We start from the raw sequence: 27,660 nt of genomic DNA on the forward strand, positions 1-27,660 counted from the left end.
CATTTGAAGAGCTTACAATTCAAGAACTTCTTGAACTTGATTACAAACAATTATAAGCCTTGCTTAAATAGGCACTTCTAACCCAAGACATTACAAACACAAGCAATGTGGGATAAAAGGTAAATACAACTACCTTTAAATAAATATTAAATTCCCACCCAAATACAACTAAGCACCCAACAAATATTAAATGCATGATTTAAGGAACTTGCCACCTACACACCTCGATTAATGGAATGACAACTATTTTTATTATTTTTTATTTATGCCACCCATGCACCTTGAAAATAGAAATTCCTCTTTTCTCCATTTTTCCTTTTTTTTTTTTTTTATTATTATTTCTCCTCTAATTTTCGTCACTTTCTCTCTCCTCCAATTTTTTTTTTTTTTTTTTTTTTAAATTTTACATTCAACATGTCTCCCCTTTATTTTGGATGCAAGATGCTCCTGCATCAGTTTATGGGTTCGACAACATAACATGTGGTCTTTAGCAATTCAAGAAACCTTCAATTATAATTCCCTTACATGAATACACACACATATAAAGCATGTCTTTATCAACACATGCACACATGCCTGCACACACACACCCACACAAATTATAATTCCTATTCAACTACCAATGCTTTTGAAGGTTCTATTATGTATATGATGAATGCTTGATCAGTATTATAATATAAGTATTTGAAATTTCCTTGTATTTTAGCTTTTTTCTTCTTTTAATAGCCATTCCCTAAAAATAACCTTAAAATTATCCATTTTGACAACACATACCTCCATCCCCTGTGATGACCTTTATCTAAATTTTATATAATTCTGTATGTCTCTTGATTTGTAAAAATTAAAGTTTGCAACATAGCTCAATTTAACACAGCAAACCATAAGGAAGGAAGTACTAATATTATTTAGATTCAATCAAATGCATTCATGCAAAATGCTCAAAAGCGATAACTAGTAATAGAGCACTGACAAATACTACGTGTCAAAACTCTTATAGAATTTGAGTCGTTTTCTACCACTCCAAAAATTGCAGACATGGCAGCTTTATCACTGGAAGTAAGTTTGAATTGCAACAAACACAACTACTGTTTGAATTAATAAAGTTTAACCAGTCTCATGGCACAGCTCCGATGGAGATCTGGAGAAGTTGTCCTATACTCGGGCGAGTGCATAGCTAGATAGATGTCTTCTTGATAATTCCGCAGGTCGTATGTGATCCCAAGTCTGTCTTGTAGCATGTGAGTGAGGTGTAGTCTACTGTTGTAGTTAACAAATACGCATTCTTCTGTAGCATGCGATTGAGAAATTTCCTCCACTGTGATCAATAATCATGCACACACACTCCCTTATTTCATTGCTGAAATGACCACCATAGCCAGATATCTCCTGTGATGTTTGCATGGTTCCCCTAACAATGGGTGCTATATTAACTACAATTTATCCTCACACAGTTGCTAACCTGCAGAAAAATATTGTCGAGTATTACACAATGGATATGGGCCTGCAGTACGGGGAAGGAAAGAATAGGGGCATATCCTATTCCAGATATGAGAAGGGATTTCGTCCTTCCAAGAAACAAAACTAGTTTATCTTGCAGAAGAAAATTCTAGTAGTTTCACATAGCCTCCTCTCTCCCGAACATCTCCATAAACTCACCCACGATACCACCCGCAGTTGCAAAGAAACATTACCGCTTACTCTCATGCAAGCATTACTCAAAGCAGTCAGAGGGAGTTGGTGAGCTGGCTACCAAATTGGAGGAAGACAATCAACATAAGCCACGTAAGCAGAGACCTCAACAAAGACACAAAGTGGAAGCAAGAACAGGTGAGATGGATGTTTTTAAATGTAGTAAGCTTATGTCACTTCCACGCTCAAGTGACCCCTTAATAATTGACCTAGGCCTATTGGGGTGTGGGATAGGTTAAGTGCTGGTGTAGGATATTTAGTTGGTGGGAGGGGACATGACAGTCCTCCCTTACCACGATTGCTTGTCCTCAAGTAGTCAAAGAGCTGGGTGCTGAAGAATCTCATCACCTTTTGAAGTAGCATCTTCAATTGGTAAATTGGCCCATCTAATCAAATACTCTCTAATGATTTTGCTTCTTAGTTGCCTTTCTTTGGTGTCCAAAACTTTTGTTGGTACTAGTTCTGTAATGTTCCCGTTATAAAATAAATAATTTTTTTAAAAACTATTGTTAATGGACTGATTGATTTAATATATTTCGGACCCATTTTAATTTTGTTTTTGTAGTTTGTGTTGCTATCGGCTATCTTTGTACACCTTCGGAAAGTTTTCCCAATGGGTATGTAAGCATGGCTTGTAGGTAGTCTTTAGGCATGCATTTTTGGGTTATTTTTGGCACTGCGAATTCTAGTTGCGATTCTCTGTTGTTCGCCATTTTGGAAGTGAAAGATCTTCCCTGTTTGGCTTGTGCGGTTTCAATGAGATTCAACCCTCACCCTATTTCATTGTCTGTACTACTTTGCTTAGATTTGGCAAATCGGAGTATCATCTTTGGCAAATATTAATCAAAGGATTATTTGTATTCAAGTCTCTATTATTGGCTGGAGTTCATCTAAATTTGTTGTTATTTTAATATGAGCGAGATCGGTGTCATAGTTGTGGTTGTATCACTTCTGACACAAATACTCATTGATGATTTTCCTCCTCCAACATTCTGTACTGCCCTTCATTGTACCGTACGGCCTGCTAATTCCACTGTACGGCTTGAAACATACCTTCACTATACGACCTTTTGATCTCTACCGTACGAGAGTCACCTTGACACACCCACCGTACGGCTCCTGCTTCTTCACTGTACGGCCCTCTTGTGGATACCGTATGGCCTCTCCTGTGCCTTGCTTCAGTACCATATGGACTTCTTGGACAGCAACTCTGTACTTTCTCCTCTTTTCTCCACCATACAAACCCCCCATTGCATTGTACGACTGATCTTTTCACACATGTACATGTTATCGGAGCTTCGTCTCTGCCAGTTATCTAGTCCTCTGTACTTGGGAACATTTAGTGGTATTAGAGCGCTTCGATCTTGCCAACCTGGGGATGTGGACAGTGAATGAGAGTTTATAGCCGGAAGAGGACACATTCCATTGATAGAATGGTTGCCGAACCGAAATCGACATCTGCCAAACTCATGGCACTACTAAGAGAATTTGTCAGGAATTAGGCATAGATCACTAATGCTTAGCGACTTGTGGAAGAGACTATCAAGAAGTTGCCAGACAATAAAATATGCGGAGAACAAAATGGTCACAGTGCGAACTCAGTGTCAGGTAAATCAAACCCTCATCCAACATGCTCTTGACCTTTCATGCCATCTTTTCCCCCACGGACGAAGGCACCACACGAAGGGAAATAACCAACCTTTGAAGAGATGCAAGACAAACTAAGAGAAGACTGGAATGCGAATTTTCAGAAAGATATATCCTACAAAGATTACGCGGATCTGAGAATGAGATGTTTGGGAGGTGGAAACCGAGGATATTTTAACGATGATATTAGAATAAAGTTGAGTAAAGTAAATGTCTCCATTTGACGAATCCGGATCTATATTTGCGCAAGCGTGGGTAATGAAGGCCGATAGTTCTAGCTTAATCCCATGCTAGAAGAAGCAATCAAATTTGTGGCACTACACTTGGAGGGAGTTGCGCATGAATGGTGGCATCACGACACCATCACATTGGGACTTGATCAAATAAATACTTAAGTGGAATTCACCGAAAGATTGATAGATCGATTTGATGGTAAAGATCCGAAACTCAATTTCAAAGATTTCGCACAGCTGAGGCAAACTGGATCGGTCGACCAGTACATTGCGGAATTTCAAAAACTGTCTGTTTTGGTCATAGACATTTCTGAAAGAAGACAGATAGTGCTCTTCATGGATGAACTGATGTCATGTCCCTTCTTTTAGCTTAGTCTAGTAGAGACATGTGAGTTAGCTTATTATGGGGTCTTGTAGGCTAACAGGGTTGGATATAGACCCAGTATGGTTATTCAGTGTTGGGGACTTGATGTTTTGGTAGTTATTGATCAGTTGGGAGACGTTCCTTGTTTTTAGGAGGTAGTTCCTACATTTTAGTAGGTATGATCTGGCCCAGGGTTGGGTCTCCATGAGATAACTCTTTGGGTTCAGTTTAAGAGGGATAGGGCTTGTTTCCTAAATTTTAGGAGCATCCCTAGATTTTAGGGATGAGACTGCCAGTGGATCCTTGATTTCCGACTTTGTTCACAGATAGATGACAGGATGATTTTATGGTTTGTGATGTCAGTTGGGCATTTCGTGGCTATTTGGGATATATTGATAATATTTTCTAAGTTAGCGTTTAATAATTAAATAAGGCTAAGTTATTAGCCATTTGTTTACTGAACTGGGGTAAAGAAATTAATGCATACAGGCAATAGATAAGAACAACAGAACTCCTTGTATTATTCGCATATGCCAAAGATATTACATTATGCTTTTGATGATTACAATGATTACTCGGAGGGTGTATAAATACTTTTTGAAGAACTTTCTCGAAGGGGTTTGTCGGCTACATACAACATGTCGGCTACATAACAAGAACCTTCTCGAAGGGGCATTTATCGACGACATACACCCTGTCGGCTACACAATGTTTACCGACAACATCATCCCCCCCCCAAAAAAAAAGTCGTCTCACGAAAGCAACATAACAAAACTCAAAACAACTACAAAATATCTGAGACAAATTAACAAATGAAATACATTAACTGACTAACTACAACAAGATAGATTTGCCTCATCACTTTCACATTTGTTCTGTGCCTGCACTAAACTGGTCTCCAACCCACGTTGCATCTGTAGCCTCTGCTAACACAATATTGTCTCCCTAGTCAAGCTAACCTAGATAGCCAACCGTGCCACTTTTTCTGCTTCCAACTCTGGGTCCACTGAGCCAAGTGTTGCTATACTGCCTTTAATACTGGATCCCAATTGTCTCCTACTAGAATGTTCCTTGGTTCGGCCTCATCTCCCAAATTCATTGTTTGCAGTGTGGCTTCATTGTATTTGATGGGCTCCCCTTTAGTGAATGCATGGGCGGGTGTTTCATTGAGCGGTGCATCCTCTTCTTTTATCTCTGTGAATTCTCTTAGAAATCCATCAGCGTTGTGCCCTTCCTCTATTGTCAGTACTTTGCAACTCTGAAATAGTTCATAGCCCTCCATCTGCCAATGGTAGAGACCGTTCACTAAATCCAAATTGTTGTCTCCTTCCAATCGCAGGACTCCCTCCTGATCTGGTTCCATACGCTGCCTCCCCACCTACCTTTTGTGTGTGTAAATCAATAATGAATCGTCGTCCCCTACTTTCCATTGATAGTGTATTTCTTCTTCTAATCATGCTTGACCTTCGCTTGCACGAGCCATCCATGGCCCATAATAGCATTGTACCCTCTCTTCAACAGGATGACGACAAAGTCGAGCAGGAACAGCTGTGTTCCAATCGTCACTGGTTGTGCCATCAGGACGCCGAGAGGTTTAATGCCGTGTTGGTCTGCTGTTAGCAACTGGAATGTAGGTGGCCACAACGTCGGCTGTCCCAACTTCTTCCAAGTGTCCTCTGGTAACACATTCACACCAGACCCTCCATCCACAATTGTGTCTGTCAGAACAGTTCCTAGAATTCCCATCTCGATGACTACCAGATACCGTCCGGATGAGAGGGCTAGCAGCATTAGATCCTCTGCACTTGCGCCACTTTCCTTTTCTCTTCTGTCCACTGTACTTGCTCCACTTTTCTGCTCCCTTCCATGTTCTCCTGGTAGTTTAGTAGTTGGAGCGATGTTTGTGAGTGCCGATCAAAGTTGAGGCATTGTGAGCAGCAGATCGTTTATCTTGACTGGTACTTCAGTTTGTAATATCTATCGTACGATGTTCTGTTCCGCACAATTTCTTGCTAAGGTACCAGTAGTGTCCTTCAAGTGTGCTTTGTGCACTTGCTTTGTAGTATAGTGGTGAGTATTCCCGCTTGTCATGCGGGTGACCCAGGTTCGGTCCTTGACAATGATGCCAAATGTTTACCGCATTGGGGTAAAGAAATTAATGCATATAGGCAATAGATAAGAACAACAAAACTCCTTGTATTATTCGCATATGCCAAAGATATTACATTATGCTTCTGACAATTACAATGATTACCGGGAGGGTGTATAAATACTTTCCGAAGAACCTTCCTGAAGGGGCATTTATCGACAACATACACCCTGTCGGCTACACAATATTTATCGACAACACCATTTTGGAGTAATAAGGGGTTTTTGGCCTCATCTGGATGTGCATCCTATTGGTGTGATAGCTTGTTGGAAAGGTCTTGAAATTCTCTAAATCTTTCTCTTTGGTCTTAGGGCAATTCAGTGAACAGATTTCTGTTTATGAGGAAAAAGGTCATTTTCTAGTAACATGACCACTTTAAAATAAGAAATTATAACACTTTCACTACCCAACGCCACTTGGAGACACTTAGGGTTTGATTTGCAATTGAGAGGGGTTATAAGGAGATAGAAGCTTCATTCTAAGAGCGTCTTTTGCATATTTGACAACTTGTTTATGAATTTTCTCTGAATGGGCGATTTCTACTCTAGGATGCAAACCCCAAGTTAGTGATTGGCTGGGACATAACCCTTAGCAATCTTTGGCACTGAATCTCTTTGGCATTGTGCGTGGTGATTAAGGACAAAGGCATCAATTCTCATTGGGGTTTCAGCGTGGCATATCATCTTTCCAGTTGGGATATGGTTCATTGCAGCTTGTGGGACGCCATTTGCAGCAGATACACCATGTGGTGTATAGAGTATTTGTTTGTATTCACCTTCAAATGTATGCTGGATTCTAGAACAATCTTCACCTTCCAATTTGACATCAAATTTGTATGTGAGCTTTGGGAAATACATTGGATTTATTGCTTGGCTCTATAATTCAGACAAATCTACCTGGTATGGTTTGCAATAATTCTGATTTTTACTAAATACCTTATTTATTTCAGTCTTGTTTCATGGTTGCTATTCTCTATTCCTTTCTATGTTATAAAACCATCAAAAGCAAACAAACCTTTCTGCACTTCTGTCTAGTTCTGCAAGAAAACATAAATAAATAAGAAAATAGATTTAAAAATATAAGATTACAACAGATCAACAAAAGAGATGCATCAGGGATCTTTCAACTGACAGAACTACTAAAAGGTTGGGTAAAAGGGTTCAATCCTACCACCCCGTCGGAGTCTATTAACAAGGCATGGAGCATGGCATCATCATCAACGTCATCCTCTTGAAGTTACTCACACCCCAAACCACTGTCATTTCCGAGGGACAAAGATAATAAACCTCCGCCAAGGAAGTCGTCATTGGACAAAGCTACCAAAGAAGAACTCGGAAGGAAGAAATTATGTTTCAACTGCAAGGGACTATGGGAAAATGGCCACAAATGCATTGGAAAAGGAAAAATACACTACATTGAGGTCATGTCCGATGATGAGGATGAATAGGAAGAAACGCTCACCGAAGACAACCAACATCACGATGACACCGACATCGTTAGTTTGAACCGTATGGAAAGAATTGCAGCTTTAGTATAGTGCGGAGGAACTATTGCCCTAGCTGGTAGCCTGAGGTGCACAATTTTTCGTGTACGGGGTATCCTTCAAGGACAAAGGGTTACAGTGATGCTGGATAGCAAAGCTACTCTAAATTGCATAAATTCATCTCTGGTGAAGCGAAGAGGTCTACCTTTGGAGACACACGCAGGATTTTAAGTCAAGGTTGCCGGAGGGACTCTCCTGCACTGCACACACCTTATTCCTCAGCTAAGTATCACAATGACAAATCACACGGTGACCAAGAATTTTTTTTATAGTAGACCTTGATGATATGGAGGTTATTCTAAGCATACAATGGACGGAGACACTTGATGAATATATAGAGTTTCAAACAAATGGACTTCACTTTTGTTGTTGATGGAAAGAAGGTTATTCTTTGTGGAATGACAAATGAAGGTCCGAAGGAAGTTTCTACACATCGGATGGAGGCAATTTTTCAACATGATGACATTGCATGGGTTGCACATTGTTTTGTCTTGGTAGAACCTATAAAAGGGCAGCAGACACCTCCCCAGGATGATGATCTCTAGAATATTGAGTAAACATGGTAAAGTTTTCATTGACATTCCTCCTGGCAAATCGCCTCATCAAGGGTTTGAACATACTATCGAGTTGGAAGTTGGAGCCAAGCCGGTCATAACCACACTCTACTGTCATCCCAAGAAATTCAAGGATGAGATTGAAATTACTATTTAGGAACTGCTAGAGAAAGGATGGATCTGTCCCAATTCTAGCCCCTTTGCATCATTAGTAGTATTAGTCAAGAAGAAGGATGAGGCGATGCGCATGTGTGTGGACTACTGTGCGTTGAACAAAAAACCAATAAAGAATTGATATCCCATTCCAAGGATAGATGAATTGTTGGATGAATTACATGGCATAGTCTATATTTCAAAAATAGATCTACATTCTGGATACCAGCAAATCCGCACGAGGGAGGAAGACGTAGAAAAGATGGCCTTCCATCGTCACTACGGGCATTATGAATTTCTAGTCATGTCTTTCGGATTGACAAATGCACTTGCTACATTCCAATCAGGCATGAATCACATCTACAAACAATTGCATAAGTACTTATTGGTATTTTTTGACTATCTTATTTATAGTAGGACGTGGGAGGAGCACCTAAAGCATCTAGAGGAAGTCCTAAGGATCATGGAGGAATAGTCTTTGTTTGTCGAGCAATCCAAGTGTGAATTCAATATGACAGAAATATTGTACTTGGGTCATGTTGTTAGCAAATATGGAGTTCAAGTTCATCAGGAGAAGATTCGGGCTATCCTTGATTGGCCTCCTCCAAAATCACTCTCGGAATTGCGAGGATTTTTCGGACTGTGCAGTTATTACAGGGTTCGTTAAAAGATTCTCTCAGCTCAGTGCACCCTTAACAGATCTTACAAAGAAGGGGTCTTTCCAGTGGAACGAAAAGGCACAACTCACTTTTGATAAATTGAAAGGGGCAATGAGCACTTGTCCCATACTTGCATTACCTGATTTCACTCGACCATTCATTTTGGAGTGCGACGCATCCGGAGAAGGCATTGGCGTGGTACTAATGTAGGATAGACACCCCATAGCTTATGAGAGCAAGAAGCTTACACAAACGGAACGCCCATATTCCATCTACGACAAAGAGATGTTGGCCATCGTACATGCACTAACCAAGTTTTAGCAGTATCTAGTGGGTGCCAAGTTTGTCGTTTGTATGGATCACAACAGTTTGAGATATTTTCTGGAGCAAAGAGACTTGAATGAGAGGCAACAAAAATGGGTAAGCAAGGTTCAAGCTTTCTATTTTGACATTGAGTATGTGAAAGGAAAGAACAATGTGGTTGCAGATGCCTTGTCCAGGAAACTCGACATTTGCTCACTAAACTAGATTTCAGCTGACTAGAAGGCACATTTGTTGGTAGAATATTCCAAAAACACATTTTCCTACGAGCTAATGGATGACAACACCTAGGATGATCAGTACACAGTGGTGGATGACATCATCTACCATAAGAATCGGATATTTTTAGTGCCAGAATACAAATTGAAGTAGAAAATCTTGAAGGAAGTAGACGACTCACCCTTGGTAGAGTGTGCGGTCTGCCAATAGAACAAATCCGAACATACTCTTCCTATCGAGTTACTGCAACCTTTGCCAATTCCAGAACATAAGTGAGAAAGTATCTCGATGGATTTCATAACAGGGCTTCCCAAGGTGAATAGAATGGATTGTATTTTCCTAGTGGTTGACAGATTGACAAAGTATGCACATTTCTTCGCCATCCCCTCAGATTTTCAAGCCGCACAAGTTGTCGATCTATTTTTTAGAAAAATCTTTCGTCTGCATGGGTTACCTTGAAACATTGTCAGTGATCGGGATGGGCGATTCATTAGTATCTTTTGGACATAATTGTTTCGATTGGTAGGGATAGAATTGTCACCAAGTACTAGTTACCATCCTCAAACAGACAGACAAATGGAGATTGTGAACAAGTGGCTTGAATGTTACCTTCAAAACTATGTTTTGGCACAACAATGGGCGTGGGTCAAGTGGATACATCTAGGAGAATATTGTTACAATACCACGTATCACATGTCCATCGGGATGGCACCATTCAAAGCTCTGTATGGGTACAAACCCCTCTCCTTCATTGACATAATGTTGGAAGACAATCACGCACCAAGGGTGAGGGACTGGCTTCAGGAGGGATAGGACATCCTACGATACCCGATGGAAAACTTACAACGGGCACAAAATCAACCAAAGATGTACGCCGATAGACACTGAATAGAGAGGAGTTTCGAAGTTGGGGACTTGGTTTATCTCAAGCTCCAGCCATATTGACAATCCTCATTGAAGGAAAAGGGAAAAGAGAAATTAAAGGCACAATTTTATGGCCCCTATCGCATAGTCTGTTGCATTGGTGAAGTCACTTACGAGTACAAACTTCCGGAGGGAAGCCGTATTCATAACGTCTTTCATGTTTCATGCCTAAAGAAGGCCGTAAGGCAGAATGTCACGGTAGTCACAGACCTTCCACCACTCAATGAAGAAGGAAAGCTCATATTAGAACCAACCAAGATCATTGAAGTATGTGAGAAGACTTTGCGGAACTGTGCGGTGAAGGAATATTTGGTGCGTTGTAAACACTTGCCATTGGACGATGCGACATGGGAGGGTGAGCACATTCTCCAGCACCTGACATTGCATTTGCTTGAAGACAAGCAAAATTTGGGATGGGAGGACTGTAATATTCCTATTATAAAATAAATCATTTTTTTAAAAACTATTGTTAATGGGCTGATTGATTTAATATATCTCAGACGTATTTTCATTTTGTTTCCGTAGTTTGTGTCACCGTCGACTATCTTTGTACACCCTCTGAAAGTTTTCCCGATGGGTATTTAAACACGGCTTGTAGGTAGTCTTTAGGCATGCATTTTTGGGTTATTTCTAGTATTGCGAATTCCAGTTGGGATTCTTTGTTGTTCGCCATTTCAGAAGTGAAAGATCTTCCCTATTTGGCTTGTGCAGTTTTGGTGGGATTCAACCCTCACCGTATTCCGTCGCCTGTACTACTTCGCTCGGATCTGGCAAATCTGAGCATCATCTTTGGCTAATATTAATCAAAGGATTATTTGTATTCAAGTCTCTATTATTGTCTAGAGTTCATCTAAATTTGTTGTTATTTTCTATGAGCAAGATTATCATCATAGTTTTGGTTGTATCACTTCCGACACAAATAGTCATTGATGATTTTCCTCCTCCAACATTCCATACTACCCTTCATTGCACCGTACGGCTTGCTAATTCCATCGAACGGCCTGAAACATACCTTCATCGTACGGCCTTTGATCTCTCCCGTACGACCTTTTGATCTCTACTGTACAGGAGTCACCTTGACACACCGATCATACGGTTCCTACTTCTTCACCATATGACCCTCCTATGGATACTGTACAACCTCTCTTGCGCCTTGCTCCAGCACCATATGGACTTCTTGGACAGAAACGTTGTACTTTCTTCCCTTTTCTCCACTATACAGACCCCACCCATTGCATTGTGTGGCTGATCTTTTCACACGTGTACAAGTTATTTGAGCTTCATCTCCGCCAGTTATTCAGTCCTCTGTACTTGGGAAGATTACAAGTTCCAATTTACTTTCTTCATCAAGTGGTGATAATCATAGCGATGTGGTAGCATGCTGCCCCAAGGCCCTTTTTAGAGAAGAGACATGAAAGATATGAATACGACTTTCTAATGGTAGCTCCAACTCATATGCAATTTTCCCAATTTCCTTGTTACCTTGTAAGGTCCATAGAACCTAGGCTTGAGTTTCTCGCACATCTTTTGTAGCGAACTCTATTGGTAATGTTGAATCATAGCAATAACATCTCCAACCTTAAAAAATCTCTCTGTTTAATGGTACCGATTAGCAGAAGTCTTTTGCTGATTCTAAGCACGTTGCATATTTTCTTTGAGAGTGGATAGAATGTCTTGCTATTCCTGTAACCAATCTTTGGCCAATGGTACCTGACTATCTATTAAGGCTGAATTCATAAAAGAGAAAGGTTCATACCCATAAAGTGCTTTGAATGGTGAAATACCAATAGTCATGTCATAAGTAGAACTGTAACAATATTCATCCAAATACAACCATCTCACCCATGCTCGTTGTCTAGAAATGTAAGTACGGAGGTACCTCTCTATCCACTTATTCACTCTCCATCTAACCATCCATCTGTGGATGGTAATTGGTATTGGGTGTAAGCTGAGTCCCTTAATGTCTGAAAAGTTCAAGCCGAAACATGCTAAGGAACTTGTTATCCGTGTCATTGAGAATAGTCTTGGGTAGACCATGTAATCACAAGACGTCCCTGAAGAACAATGTTGCTACCTAAGAAGCTGTCCAATCAGCTGCAACTCCAAAGAAATGAGCGCACTTTGTTAATCTATCTACCACAACAAAAATACTATCTTTACCTTGTACTTTTGGAAGCCCTATGATAAAATCCATCGATATACTTTCCTACTTGTGCTTTGCAATTAGTAGGAGCTGCTATAAACCAGCAGGGTGTACATGTTCTGACTTTATCTGTTGATAGGGTAAGCACTTCCTAACATGGTGGAGGACGTCGTCCTCGAGACCCTTCTAGGTGAAACTCTCACATATGTGCTTGTAGGTCTTCAAATAGCTAGGATGGCCTGCTATAGGGTTGTCATGAATGACATGCACAATTTACTCCTTCAATTTGGATTCAAAAACCAAGTAAAATCTTGTTCTTGTAGTAAAGAATGTCAAGGTCATCTATTACCTTGTACCTGTCATCCTGAATTTGTCCATCCATAACCTCACAAGTGAAGGTGTTTTTGGAATACTCAACTAGTAGTCGAGACTTCCAATCAGCTGAGATCTTTAACATAGCCCAACAAGAAGTACTAGCTGTTCTTCTGGACAAAGAATTTGCAACCACGTTGTTCCCCTTGATATACTCAATATTGAATCGTAAGCTTGGATCTTGCAGATCCACTTTTTGTTGCCTTTCATTTATTTCCTTCCGTGCCAAGAAAAAGTGCAAGCTGTTATGATTAGTCCTCACTACAAAATGTCCATCCACCAGATATTATTAGAACTTAGGTAGAGCATGCATGATAGCTAGCATCTCCTTATCATAGGTGGAATACAACTTCTCATGATCTTTCAAAATCTCGCTCTCATAAGCAATAGGATGTCTGTCTTTCATAAGTACAACACCAATACCATCACCTAAAGCATAAAACTCCAAGATGAATGGTCTAGTAAAATTAGGTAGTGCTACTATCCTGCATGTACTCATCGCCTTCTTGACTCTGCCAAATACCACCTCCAAGTCTGCAGACCACTTGAAAGCCCCTAGTTTCGTAAGATCAATGAGTGGTGCTACAGGTTGTGAAAATCCCTTCACAAACCTCCTGTAGTAAGAACACAAGCCCAAGAACCCCCTCAAGTTTGACATGTTCTTTGGGGGTGACCAATCTAGGATAGCCTGGATCTTTTCTTGATGAATCGTCACCCCATTAACCCCAATTACATGTCCCAAGTACAAAATCTTTGTTAACCCAAACTCGCATTTGGATTCTTAGCAAACAGTGAGTGTTGCTCCATGATCCCTAGAACCTCATCCAAGTGTTGCAGGTGTTCCTCCCATGTCCTACTGAAAACCAAAATGTCATCAAAGAACACCAGAACAAACTTATGCAACTACCTATTAAATATATGATTTATGAATGACTGGAGTGTGGCAAGAGTGTTGGTGAGTTCAAAAGACATCACCAAAAACTCATAGTGGCCATAGTGGCATTTGAATGCAGTCTTATGTACATCCTATAAACAAACCTTATTCTGATGGTACCTAGAATAGAGATCAATCTTAGAGAAGTTGACAGCCGTATGCAATTCATCTAACAACTCATCAATATGTGGTATGGAATACCTAATCTTGATGGTCCTCTTATTCAATGCCCTATAGTCAATGCACATCTGTAGAGTTCCATCTTTTCTCTTAACCAGAACCACAGATAAAGAAAGCGGACTAGAACTCGACCTTATATGCCCATTGTCAAGTAACTCTTGAATGGTCCTCTCTATCCCCTCCTTGTAGTGTCTAGGGTGACGATAGGGCGTTGTAATCATAGTTGGCATAATTGCCGAATACTCAACGATTTGCCACTAACAGCCGAGTTCTCGGTGGCGAGTTTTTGGCGGTTTTACTCGTAGAAAAAAAAACCTCAATTTTTCCAAAAAACTCGCTATTTAATTTGTAAGTATTTGGAAAAGACTCTGTGAGTTTTACAAAACGACTTAGTCATGACAGGTAAAAGCAAAAAATGTTATTTTTTTGATAGAAACTACTTACTATTTTGCTTCCCACCATCAACATTTTGCATGAGAATGCGATTTTGTACCCACTATGCATTTATATATATCTAAACTCTGCTTGCTTCTTTTGTGTTCTCTTTAATTAGCTCATTAAATGCATCTTGTCATTGAAATAGCAAAAAAAATCTAATTTTAATTAAATTTTAGCAATTTTTTTAGGTTCTCGAGTTTTCCCGAGTTTTTTCAAAATAATGGCTGATTTTTTCTTGAATAAAATTTTAGGAGCTTAGCGAGTTGTTTCCGAGTGAGAGTTTTCCAACTATGGTCATAATGACTGGCTTCTCACCCTCTTCCAACTCTATCACATGCTCAAATCCATGGTCAGGAGGTATACTAGGAGGGATATCACCAAAGACTACTTTGTGCTTGTCTAACCGTATTTGAATATCGATGTGATGTTGCTGTCCTAAGTCTGAAACAAACTTAGTGGAGATAAAACATTGTGTTGCTCACTTTGTATCCTCATGCCTCAAAATGGATTCCATTCTCTAAGTTGAAGCAATTCTTGGACCTCTATCAGTCATGGGTCGGAGAATGATTTGTTGATCTCCCCTCATAAATTCAATTTGTTTCTCATCATGATCAATGATATATCTGCCAAGAGTCTGGAGCCACTATAGGCCTAAAATGACATCTATCACACCTAACTCAATCACATAAAAATTTGTTGTGAGAGAGTAAGTACCTAGCTGAACGTCAAGCTGAGAAACTATGCCTGAACAATAAAGATCTCCACCAACAACCTTAACATCAAAGTGCAAAATGGTATCTACCTGTAACTTCCTTTTGGCTGCTATAGACGTGCTAATGAAGTTATGTTTGGCCCCTGTGTCCACCGAACAAACCATTTGCTGTCTTTTAACCACTCCCTTAAGACAGATGAGACTACCAGTAGGAATTCCTAAGAGAGTAGCAACTGTAGGTGGCTGATTTGAAACTTGTTTCTCCACCTTACCCAATTGGGCTGCTCATGAACACTATACTCATCGCTGTCATCAGACTTGTTACCATCATTTTCAACATTTGAAACTATTTCAATATAGTGAACCTTGCCTTTCCCTCGCCATATATGATCTAGTGATCAAGATTCCTTGCATATAAAACATAAATTTTGCCTTCTTAGCTCATTTCTTGACTCAAAATCAGTTTTGGATGGATCACTCCTATTATGATTTGAAGATTTCAGATTGGTCTTAGGTCCCTTAAGAGGCTTTTTGGGAGGCTGTACCGCTTAAATGAGCTATCCAAATCAAGTGCCATCTTGATTGCATCTGTAAAGTAGTTGTTTTCAGCACTTTGACAAACCCTTTGAACCACTCACTCAAACCTTCCACAAAAAATATTAACTTCCTGTTTTTTAGTCATATCTGGGAAAATGATGGATATCCTTTGAAATTCAACAATATAAGTATCCAAACTTCCATTATGCTTGAGTTGAGCTATTTCCCTATAGTAAACTTCTATGTCTTTCCTGTCAAATATGTTTATCTGTATATTACTAAATTCCTCATAAGAATTAATCATGCCATGATCCTAAGTGACTAAATCATGTGCCACCAGTCGTAAGCTGGACCATCCAAATGCATAGTAGCAAACTTGATTGCATTGGTTTCAGACATGGGCTTTATTGTGAGAAAGGTATCCAATCTTCGTATCCATGCCCCGACTATAGTTATCCCACTGTCGTAAAATACTGGTAATGAAAGCTTGTTCATAGCATGTTTTAAATCCCTGTTTGGAGCCATTGGCCTCCTATCCTGCCTGGCTCTCATTAATTCCCTCTGCTGGTCCATATACTGAACAAAGCCCAAGACTGCCTTAACATTATTTGAAAACAAATCCCATTTAGCATATGTAGCCATGACATCGTCAAGAATGTCTCCTGCAGCTTCAACATTAACAACCTCAGCCTCATCCTGAGGTTCAATAAAAAGTGGCATTAAAGGCCCATCTGTGGTTTGAGTGGGTGCTTCCCTGCCTCACGGTGATCCAACTACACTACCACCCACACTGATGGTTTTGAGGTCTTCTAGGCCCAGCATTCATTTGTCGTATAGCTTGTGTAAGTTGCTGCAGAACATTAGTGACATGATTTTGACCATCTTTAAGAGCCCTCAAGGTTTTCCTGGCTTCCCTGTCTGCTTCCTCAACTGTATTTGGGCCCCTTTCAGCCTTTGAATGCACTCCAATAACCTTTGAAGTTGGTTTACCTTCTCGAATTTGTGGGGGTTTCAAAATTTTACAGGGTTACCTATTGTATTGACGCATTCAAACATGATAATCCCAAGGCAGCAGGATCGCTGCTCTAATACCACTGTTATGACCTTTATCCAAATTTTATAGAATTTTGTATCTCCTGATTTGTAAAAATTTAAGTTTGCAACAGAGCTCAATTTAACACAGTAGAGCATAAGGAAGTACTGATATTATTTAGATTCAATCAAATACATTCATGCAAAATGTTCAAAAGCGATAATCAGTAATAGAGCACTGAGGAATATTATGTGCCAAAACTCTTATAGAATTTGAGTCTATTTCTACCACTCGAAAAATTGCAGACACAACAACTTTATCATTGGAAATGAGTTTGTATTGCAAGAAACACAAGTACTGTTTGAATTAATAAAGTTTTACCAGTCCTGTGGCAAAGCTTTGATGGAGATCTGGAGAAGTTGTCCTATACTCCGGCGAGTTCATAACTAGAAAGAAGTCTTTTTGACAATTCCACAGGTCATATATGTGATCCCAAGTCCCTCCTGTAGCATGTGCATGAGGTGTAGTCTTCTGTTGTGGTCAACAAATAGGCATTCTCCTGTAGCATGTGATTGAGAAATTACCTCCACTGTGATCAATAATCATCCACACACTCCCTTATTTCACTGTTGGAAATGACCACTATAACCAGCTATCTCTTGTGATGTTTGCATGGTGCCTGTAACCTTGGGTGCTACATTAACTGCAATTTATCCCCACATGGTTGCCAACCTATAGAAAAACACTACCGAGGATTACATGGAGTATGGGAAAGGAAAGAGTAGGAGCTACATTCTATTCGAGATATGAGAAGGGATTTCGTCCTTCCAAGAAACAAAACCAGTTTACCTTGCAGAAGAAAATCTTAGTATTTTCGCATAGCCTTCTCTCTCCCAGTCAAAGACAAATTATTAAAGAATTCTAACAGTCATGTAATCAAAGCAACGGGAACTCTTCTTTTCATTTTCTCCTGTAAACTCTACTTGTTGCCAGTGGCAATTAAGTTGGTTTTATCTTTTTCCCAACTGTTATCTTCTGTGGCTAATAAAATATGGTGGCATCAACAAATCTGTCCATAACTCTTCTCAAAGTCCTCCATGAAAAGGTTTCCTTCCTTTGGGGTGCATGGAGATCCTAATGCTACACCTTAAACCTGTCAATATCACCTGAAGTTGACCTCTGGCAAATTGTACTAGTTTCCTTGTTTCCTGGTCCATTATGTTGCCAACAATTGTTATGGTTCCCTCAATCTTTATGAAGAGTTGCCCCACTCTGGAACTCCCCACAACGCCAGTTTCTTTTAAGCTTTATTGCTTCAATAATGCAGATAAAATGTGCTAATCCTTTCACTTATGAGCTTGCCTTTCACACCAATTATTTCTGACCTAAATAGGTGCTCAATGCATAAGTAGACAAATCCCGTAGTATTTACAATTGGTTGCAGTTGAATGTCTTGTGTATCATTAGTGCACCATAAAAAAGGATTGTTATGGGATGTTGGTTACAAGGTTTGGACCAAGGCAGTAGAGGGCAATCAGCACCATCCTATGAATTTTAATTTGGGGACTCAATTATCATACATTTGAAACCAAGAATGGAGTTTTCGTGGTTAAATGAAAAGAATCTTCACAATCCAACAAGTTGAGTGTTCGTAAATGTTAACTATGAGCGAAGGGGCTTTCTTACAATTTGGGGGATAGGAAAGTGTGTCACACACTACCCAATTGATTTATGAACTTAATGGTACCACTTCATTCAAATCTGTCATCTCTTATTTTTTGTCAACTCAGGACAAAAGTACATGAATACATATAGCAAAAAATAATATATGCACAGAAAACCTTACTTGTGATTTCTTTTACGAAATAAATAGCATTTAATTTATGTCAAAATTGATATTGCTTCTACAAGCTTTTTGATGGACTGGATGTAGTTAACCAAGGCATTAGACATGACACAATGATTTTCCATTCTCAAACAACCCATATTCTCCACATAAACAGTTATTTGGTTAGTTTCTTAATTGTTGCCATCAAAACATTAATCAGTTGGTGTCAAAGTGATTTAATATAACCTTTAAGACACTTGATTTTCGTTTCTTAGTAGCTATTCTTCAATTCTTTACTAATTTTAACGCTAACTTTTAAGTTTCACTTATGGGAAAATACACAAAATAACAAGTGAATATGGATCATCGTTGCGCATTGCCTAATTTGACTTTTAAATGGCAGCTCTCTGATATGTTATCTTTTTCATGTTTAGTTATCTTTTTAGTGTAGCTGAGGAGCTTTCTTTCTCATATTTATATATGATAAAAATGACACCTTTTTTGCAAATACGATTTGTAGTTGTTGTTTCTAGTAAGAAGAACTTATGTCTTTATATTGCAGGTTACACTAGGTGAAAGTCTGGGAATTGAAGAACCACTATTGATGAAGATAATAAGAGCTACACTTTACACTCATGAAGAATGGTTTAAGCTTCAGATGTGTACAGATCGGTTTGAGAAATTCTTGAGGATAAATGAGTTGAAAGAGATGGAGCATAGCACACACACAAACTTAAATTCTGAGTACAGCCTAGACTCTTTTGGTGGTGCTACTTCACAAGTAATTGGAAGTTCAAGTACTTCAAGGACATCGGATGGCAGTAATCAACCATTAGATCCTTCTAGAGATTTGGCTTTTAATGAAACCGCAATACTACAAGTAATGGTAAGATCTGTTCAAAAGTAAAATTTATCTTGTATCGTACTCCTAGATCAGATGCAGAATCACTCTTAAAAGTCTGCAAGAGACTTTATGATTCATCTCTGTTTTCTAATAATAGGCACCTTATATTATAGAAATTTAATTGCCTTGTTACTTTAATAATCACTTTTACTGGGGTAACTAATATGCTAGACTAGTGGAATACTGCAATTTTATTTTTCCATGGCTCTAGATGGACAAACATATGATGGAAACACTCTCTCTCTCACTGTGCTTTGTATGAATGCCTAGCCTAAAGTCCATATAAGCATAAATTGGGGGAAAATACAGGAAACAACATAAGTCCTGGATGGGGAAATTCTCAAATTTCCTCCACAGCAAAATGTGATTTTATGAAAAAATGATGAGCACCAATTTTGACCTATTTTTCTTGATTTAACTGTTTTTTTTGTGTGGTTCCACCTACACACCTATTGGAGTTGTTAGGAAGGTTTTTACCTGTGATTTTTGCATTATTTTTCAGGGGCATGCAATTGCAAGGTGGTTTTACTTATAATCTATGCCCTAGGGTGTGCTGAATCTTGTTATATTAAATGTTAGATATTTAATGTATCCATGCTTTTAGCTTTATATTGGTGGTATTTTACTGTTTGTTGCTACAAGTCTTTGGTCTATAAGCATTTTCGGAATCAATTTCTTTAAATTGTTTAAACCTTTTCTAATGTTCAATCATGTTAGAAAATACTTAAAAAATGTCTTTTAATGGTTAAATTAGAAAGTGTCCCATATGCACAAAAAATGAAGAGATTTGCAACATTTGAATGATTCTAGTTTGCCTTTAGTAATAAAATTGTGAAAATGCAATTTGTTGTGTGGTATCAAAAACTTTAATCCGAGTTTGGTGGTGTCGGTTTTATCCATTGACCCTACTCCGTATGATGACATGGCGTGCACTTGAATTGTTGCCTTTAGAACTCTTTTAAGGTGTTGTCTCTCAATCCTACTGGGGTTGTTTCCTTAAGACCCTTGTGAGGGGCACTGCCCCTCAACCTCATTGGAGTCTTCACTCTCAAGCCCCTCTAGTTATTGGGATCTCTTTTTGCATAAGGAACTTGATTACAATGAGTGTGTGCCAAGGAATTCTGAAACCCTCGAGTGTGTTGACTAGACATTACTATTGTGCACCTTGCCAATAATCTCCTTAAATAAGGAAGCTTCTATACATCACATGGCTAGTGGAAGTGGCATTGTAACTCATTGGGGTTCAAATGAAATTGAACCAAATGTTGACTTTGATGCTCTCGATGAAAATCATTGCAAAGATCACTAAATATTGTTTGTAATTTTTTAAAGATTTGTCTTTGGAGATAGCCACTCAAGATCTAGAGGCCTTAATGGAAAGCACAAGAACAAGAGAAGATCAATATGATAAGAATAAACTATATTATCATCAAGAAGGCCATATTCTAGATTAATGGAATGAATATACATGGGAGACCCTTTGTTTAAATAGGCCAAGGTGAGACATAGAAGGTATAAGAATATGAAAAGTGCCTTAATCCTATTAAGTTTCTTATTTTGATAACTTATCATGTAGTTTATGTGGAAGAGTGATGACGTGATATGTCCACTAAAGTTAAAAGTCCCAATTTAGGTGGGGAAGTGGTAATGTGACAGTACTGCCAAAAGTAGGAATGTTCGTATGCGGTCCTTAAGTAAACCTAAGTAATGTGTGTCTTTAGAACCTAAGAGAACTTACTAGGTACAACACTTCATCACACCCTTAAGTGGAACTTAGGAGAATGTATGCCAACAAGTAAGTTAAGTCTTGCCTACTTGGCCTTGTTAGATACCCTTGTAGAAATGCAATGCAATCTTTGGCAAATGGAGAAAGGAAGAACTCTCGATGGAAAAAAGCTCTTTCCGAAAGGAGACATTAAAATACAAAACACACTTAAGGAAGAATGAGAAGGACGGACCCCCATGTGAGGAAAAAGTCCCCCCCGTGACTCCTCAATGTAGAATACATACCAATGGTAGATGCTCCCAATTGGATGTAGAAGATGGTCCATGATCATTGAACAACATTTCCCCCCTTCAAAATAATCAAAATCAAAAGTGTATTAATGAAATCGCTCCATACTTGAAAGGAAGATGTTAAAAGAAATCTCAAAATGTATGGAGTTCCTAAAAGCTGCTCAAATGTCCTCATGTCAACATTGAAAGTTACCTCTTCCAACTTAGGTGTACCAGGCCGTGTTGCTGAAAAAACCAATCCAAAATGTAGTGAAGATGAATGTAGAACATGATCCAAAAACTCAAGCATCTTGTTTGAGAGTAAACAACCTCCTCCAAATGTTGGCTCAAAGTATCCATACTCATGTCAAATTGTGAAGAATGTTTATGCAGAGAATGAAGAGGGTCAATGTATTCCCTCGACAATTTAAGAAGGATCTTCTCAATCAAATAGAAGATGAATTTCATCAATTGTGTCTTCCAAATCTACAAGATAAGACTGCACTAACAAACTTGCAATGTCTGTCAAGTAGTCATCCCATGGAACTGTGTACAAAAGATAATGTATATCTGGCTGCACTAAGTCGCAAGAAGCCAAAATTTTAGCAACGCAAGCACCATCAAGAGCAACAGTAATCTGGCCTCATTAGGAGGAGATGGAATGCAAGGCTTAAGAGCTAGATCACAAGTGAGAATATCCAAGGTCAAAGAACCATAGTTATCCTTAGTATCTGAGTTGACACCAGAAATGTGATCATCATTTGAAGAATTAAAGTCATAAATTGGAACTGTATAGAGCAAAAATGGGGTAGGCAAGATAGAAGCTACTAGACCCAAATCTTCTATACATTAGGAATACAAAACCCCCCCTACAAAGGGAACCCGATTAGTACAACTATGAGAGTAAGGGTGCCAATGCAAGGCTTAAGCGGTAGATCGCAATTGATAATATCCAAGTTCAAAGAACCATAGTTATCCTTAGTATCCGAGTTGATACCAGAAATGTGATCATCATTTGAAGAATCAAAGTCATAAATAGGAACTGTATAGAGGAAAAATGGGTTAGGCAACATAGAAGCTACTAGACCCAAATCTTCTATACATTAAGAATACGAAACCCCCCTACAAAGGGAACCCGATTAGCACAACTATGAGAGTAAGGGTGCCAATGTGAGATCTACACAATATAACATTTTTTTGTGGATTCCTAGTAGATATGTTAAATGGAAATGAAAATGGTGAAGTAAATTATGGCAAATCTGATCTATGAAAGTAAAATGCAAGGAAACAGGAAAGAATGAGTGTACTTTGAAATAAGATGAGAAGATTTGATCTTTGGATTTGAATTCTACTATTGCCAGAATGTCGGAATCTGTTGTAACTCTTAATCTAGGTTTCTGAGACCTATAACTCTCTATTCTGTAGTTTTCAACCAAAAAGTATAGGAAAAAGTCAGTTTTTCAAGAACAAGTCAATAGGTCGACTTGTTCCCAACTCTTCCAAAGTTGATGAAATTTTCCGAGGTCTCGTGACTCTGTTCTTTCCAAATTTGAATTTGTAACTAAACAATCTGTTCCTGCACACAGAAAGAAGGGGAAAAGGTTGTGGAAAGGGGTTTGTGTCAGTCAAGCCCCTGTTTAAGAATTAACCGTAAAATGGAATTGAATTTGCATAAAGGAAAGTAATGGAAAAGAAAGGTAAATTAGTGACTGATCTTGCAGGAAAACCTCATGAATGGATGGAACCCAATTAGCACAACTATGAGAGTAAGGGTGCCAATGTGAGATGTACACAATATAACATTTTTTTTATGGATTCCTAGTAGATATGTTAAATGGAAATGAAAATGGTGAAGTAAATGATGGCAAATCTGATCTATGAAAGTAAAATGCAAGGAAAAAGGAAATAATGAGTGTGCCTTGAAATAAGATGAGGGGATTTGATCTTTGGATTTGAATTCTACTGTTGCCAGAATGTCGTAATCTGTTGTAACTCCAAATCTAGGTTTCTGAGACCTATAACTCTCTATTATGTAGTTTTCAGCCAAAAAGTACAAGAAAAAGTCATTTTTCCAAGAACAAGTCAATAGGTCGACTTGTTCCCAACTCTTCCAAAGTTGATGAAATTTTTTCGAGATCTTGTGACTTTGTTCTTCCCAAATTTGAATTTGTAACTACACAACCTGTTCCTGCACACAAAAAGAAGGGGAAAATGTTGTGGAAAGGAGTTTGTGTCAGTCAAGCCCCTGTTTAAGAATTAACTGTAAAATGAAATTGAAATTGCATAAAGGAAAGTAATGGAAAAGAAAGGTAAATTATTGACTGATCTTGCAGGAAAACCTCATGAATGGATGGAACTCAATAAGATTTTTTTTGTGGATTCCTAGTAGATGTGTTAAATGGAAATGAAAATGGTGAAGTAAATGATGACAAATCTGATCTATGAAAGTAAATGCAAGGAAAGAGGAAAGAATGAGTGTACCTTGAAATAAGATGAGGAGATTTGGTCTTTGGATTTGAATTCTACTGTTGCCAGAATGTCGAAATCTGTTGTGACTCCAAATCTAGGTTTCTGAGACCTATATCTCTCTATTATGTAGTTTTCAACCAAAAAGTACAGGAAAAAGTCAGTTTTCCAAGAACAAGTCAATAGGTTGACTTGTTACCAACTCTTCCAAAGTTGATGAAATTTTCCGAGATCTTGTGACCCTGTTCTTCCCAAATTTGAATTTGTAACCACACAACTTGTTCTTATACACAGAAAGAAGGGGAAAAGGTTTTGTGTCAGTCAAGCCCCTGTTTAAGAATTAACCGTAAAATGAAATTGAATTTGCATAAAGGGAACTAATGGAAAAGAACCTTTACAAACACTTGGATCTATGATTGTCACTCCTAGGATCTTGAATGTTGATATGTTTGATAACCACATGAAGGAGAGAGAAAGAATGGATGTATTGATTGTCTTGCTTGACTGAAAATTCCTCTACTTGACCATCATAGAAGAGAAACTTACATCATTGAAAGATAATTGCCTTTGCTTGAATGGATCTTAAAGAAATGGAGACTTGGAGATCTTGAATTTGATGCTTGTTTTCAAACCCTAAGTACAAACTTTCAATTACACAACTTGAATTCCTAGTTGGTTGAATAATTGATAATAATAGCTTTCACTTAGACGTCATATGCAAAATGAGGAGAGATGTCTTTTAATACTCTTTTCAAGATTCAAACTAAATCCAAGGCAATTACAATTCTAGACCTTGGAAGAAAACCTTGGCATCAAGCCTTGGGCCAAATTTGGGCTCAAAAACCTGGAGACAAGGCAACTTTTCATAGGTAAAATCACCTCAAGATTTGTTGGTATCTTGGGGGGACCCGAGAAGATGTGAGGGGAGAAAATATAGGATGTTAGGATCAAGCATACAGACATTTGGACCTCAAAATAACCAAATTGGGGTTTAATAGGTCCTAGAGCCTTTAATCATGGGTGCGAACTTATTAGGACGATACTGGAATAAAGGTTTAAAAGGAGTATCACTGAGATGCATGATCTACCACTCCATCAATAATGATTGCTCTAGTTTCCAAGTCTCTGATAATATTTGAAACATGAGTGAACTCCGCAATCTGCCTCTCTCCACCATGAGCAATCTGACAGGTGGAAAGAAGATTATTTGTCAACTGAGGTACACTCAACACATCATTGAAGTTGTCATCCACATAGCATAGATCCCTTCCCATTTACATTCATATCTATATCAATGCCCATCAAAATGCGTGGCATGTTGCAAGGCTCAAATGAAGAGAACATAGACTATGAAGATGACATATGATGAGAAGCCCTTGAATAGAGAAGCAATCTCATTGAATAATGACATGTAGTAGCACAAAAGGTAGTCCTTTGTTCTTTCTTGTCCCAAAAGTGCAACTCTTTTCCTTTTGAAGTTTTGTTTTCTTGGAAGAAGTAGACTTTTTTGAACCTGAGATGACTCTATTCTTCTCAAGAAGATGCTTCAATTCATCGATATCCTTCTCATAACGAGTAGGTTTGTCCTTTTTAGATGATTGCCACTTAGGAGCGGATGTAGAATCTTCTTGCTGTGGAGAAGTAGTTTTGTTCCTTGTGTCTTGTGCTTTGATTGTTTTTGCTTCTTGTTGGACCCTTTCTCATGAATAGCCACCAAAGCATGTGACTTGAATGACTAATAATACCCATTGTGATGAACTTTTCTTGTTCAAGCATCAACATTTTCAATGAATGAATCAATTGATGGTGTAGTATAGGCACTCCTCATTGTCAATTGATGAGTGTAAAAACTAAAAAGTAAAGTTCCATACTTTGAAGGAAGCTTGTCCAACAAATTGAAGACCAATTGTGCATCCATCTTATCAGTGCCACAATCTTTGAGTTACACTCTTATGTCATTTGCCTTACATTGTTTTGGATTGTACAAAAAATCTTAGATTTTAAATTTGTGAGATATTATCATTTTTAAATCCCTTAATCTCATCAATTGATGCCATTTAGCAAGTTTATTCCAAGACTCCTCAATTATTTTATACTTCTATTAATGAAATATAACATAAACTGGTACCTCAATTTTCCAAGTCACATTACTTTTAATGAGCTAATCTATTTTCAACCTAGGATCGAATGGTTGTTTGAACAGTTCCATCATTGCAGTGAGTTAGTTCTTTCTCCACTAGTTTACTTCATGCATTTACTTTCCATATTGCATAATTATGTGGAGTTTAAAGAGGAAACTTTAATGATCCCATTATAACAAAACTAGAAGAGAGCAAGAGATAGTTGAAGGCACAATCACACAACACCCCCCTACACCCGCCCCCCCCCCCCCCCCCCCCCCCCCAAAAAAAAAAAAAAAGAAAACAAAAAAAACAAATAATGATTTGGTGTTTTTATATTTAGTGCAATTACAATGACCACTTGCAACAGGAAGGCAGGGACTTCTGATTTTAGTGATTACAATGGCCACAATTTCGTTATATCAGAATTAGATCAATATGTAAAAAATCAAACTAAGATCTATGCATTATGATTGCAAAGCCAACATTTGATTCCACCACTGTGCCCTGAATAAAAGGTTTGTCCAAGTCCAAAAGATTGCTCACACAAAGGAGTCCAGATGACTGAGATATCGTTGTTCAAATGTTGGCTCACATAATGAAAATGTAAATAGAGGGGCGCAAATAAGGGCTGACCTTCCGATGTCAGTGCGGAATATTTTCATTGTAGATGGAATATTTTTTACTTCCGTTTTATTTTGAGCTCTCTCTCTCTCTCTCTCTCTCTCTCTCTCTAAAGACCCTGTCTTAACACCACTGATGCTGATGGGAAATTGCTTGTTTTTTGTTTTGTTTTGTTATTTTCTGATTTTTTGTGATATTTGGAATATATTCTTTTTTGGATTTTTGAAATAAATATTAAACTCGATGGAAATACTGAATTGAAAATGCAATAACTTGAATTCATGAAACCAACTACCAATCATGCAATTCTTTAATTTCCTATTGCATTGAGAGTTACAAACAATAATTCGGAACCTGTGTGTATAAGTAGATTCATTGGCTTCCATGTTCAGATTGCAGCCAATAATAAGATCAACTTTCTTCACGAATCAATTTGCAGCCTCCAGAATGGTATGTGATTGTAAACATACAAAAAATGTGGACTTTGAAACTGATCTGCAGCCCTTAATCTCCAACCGCAGGTCCAATTAACTGTCTGGCAGCCTAAATATAAATTGCTAGGTAATGCTGAGCAACAAAAAACCCAGAAATATGCAATGTCAACTTCTGATTCAGCTTATAGACCCAAAGCCAAATGTGTGGACAAATCACAAGGTATAAAGAACAATTGCTTTGCCTCTAAATTACCATGTGGAGCCTGGGAATGACTAAGGCAATACATATAAATGCCAAACATTGCCAATAAGTGGAATGGCTGCCTGTAAAACCCCACACGAATCTCTGATATGAAATGCAGGTATGCCGAATCTCTCAAACTCCTTCACAAAATTCAGTCAATCACAATCTCTCCTTGGTGACAGAAAATACAGTATGAAAAGGCAAATTGCCATACAACAGAAACAATTTGCATAAACAATCT

At 38.4% G+C, this 27,660-nt stretch overlaps 1 protein-coding gene across 5 annotated transcripts in view; it reads left to right on the forward strand.

Annotated features, from left to right (window-relative positions):
- Window positions 1-27,660, forward strand: part of LOC149557154 (Ran-binding protein in the microtubule-organising centre protein) — a 213,311-nt gene that overhangs the window by 152,210 nt on the left and 33,441 nt on the right. For all 5 annotated transcript variants that reach the window (XR_016364849.1, XR_016364848.1, XM_089831868.1 and 2 more), the window contains one exon: window positions 19,195-19,518. Coding sequence is in view for 3 of the 5 variants with exons in the window: in XM_089831868.1 (XP_089687994.1) it covers window positions 19,195-19,518 (324 nt within the window). In the remaining 2 variants the exon portion in view is untranslated. The remainder of the gene's footprint in view (window positions 1-19,194; window positions 19,519-27,660) is intronic.

This window comes from Cupressus sempervirens, chromosome 5, assembly GCF_028749045.1.
Source record: "Cupressus sempervirens isolate cs-2001-9-10 chromosome 5, ASM2874904v1, whole genome shotgun sequence".
Classification (NCBI taxonomy): domain Eukaryota; kingdom Viridiplantae; phylum Streptophyta; class Pinopsida; order Cupressales; family Cupressaceae; genus Cupressus; species Cupressus sempervirens.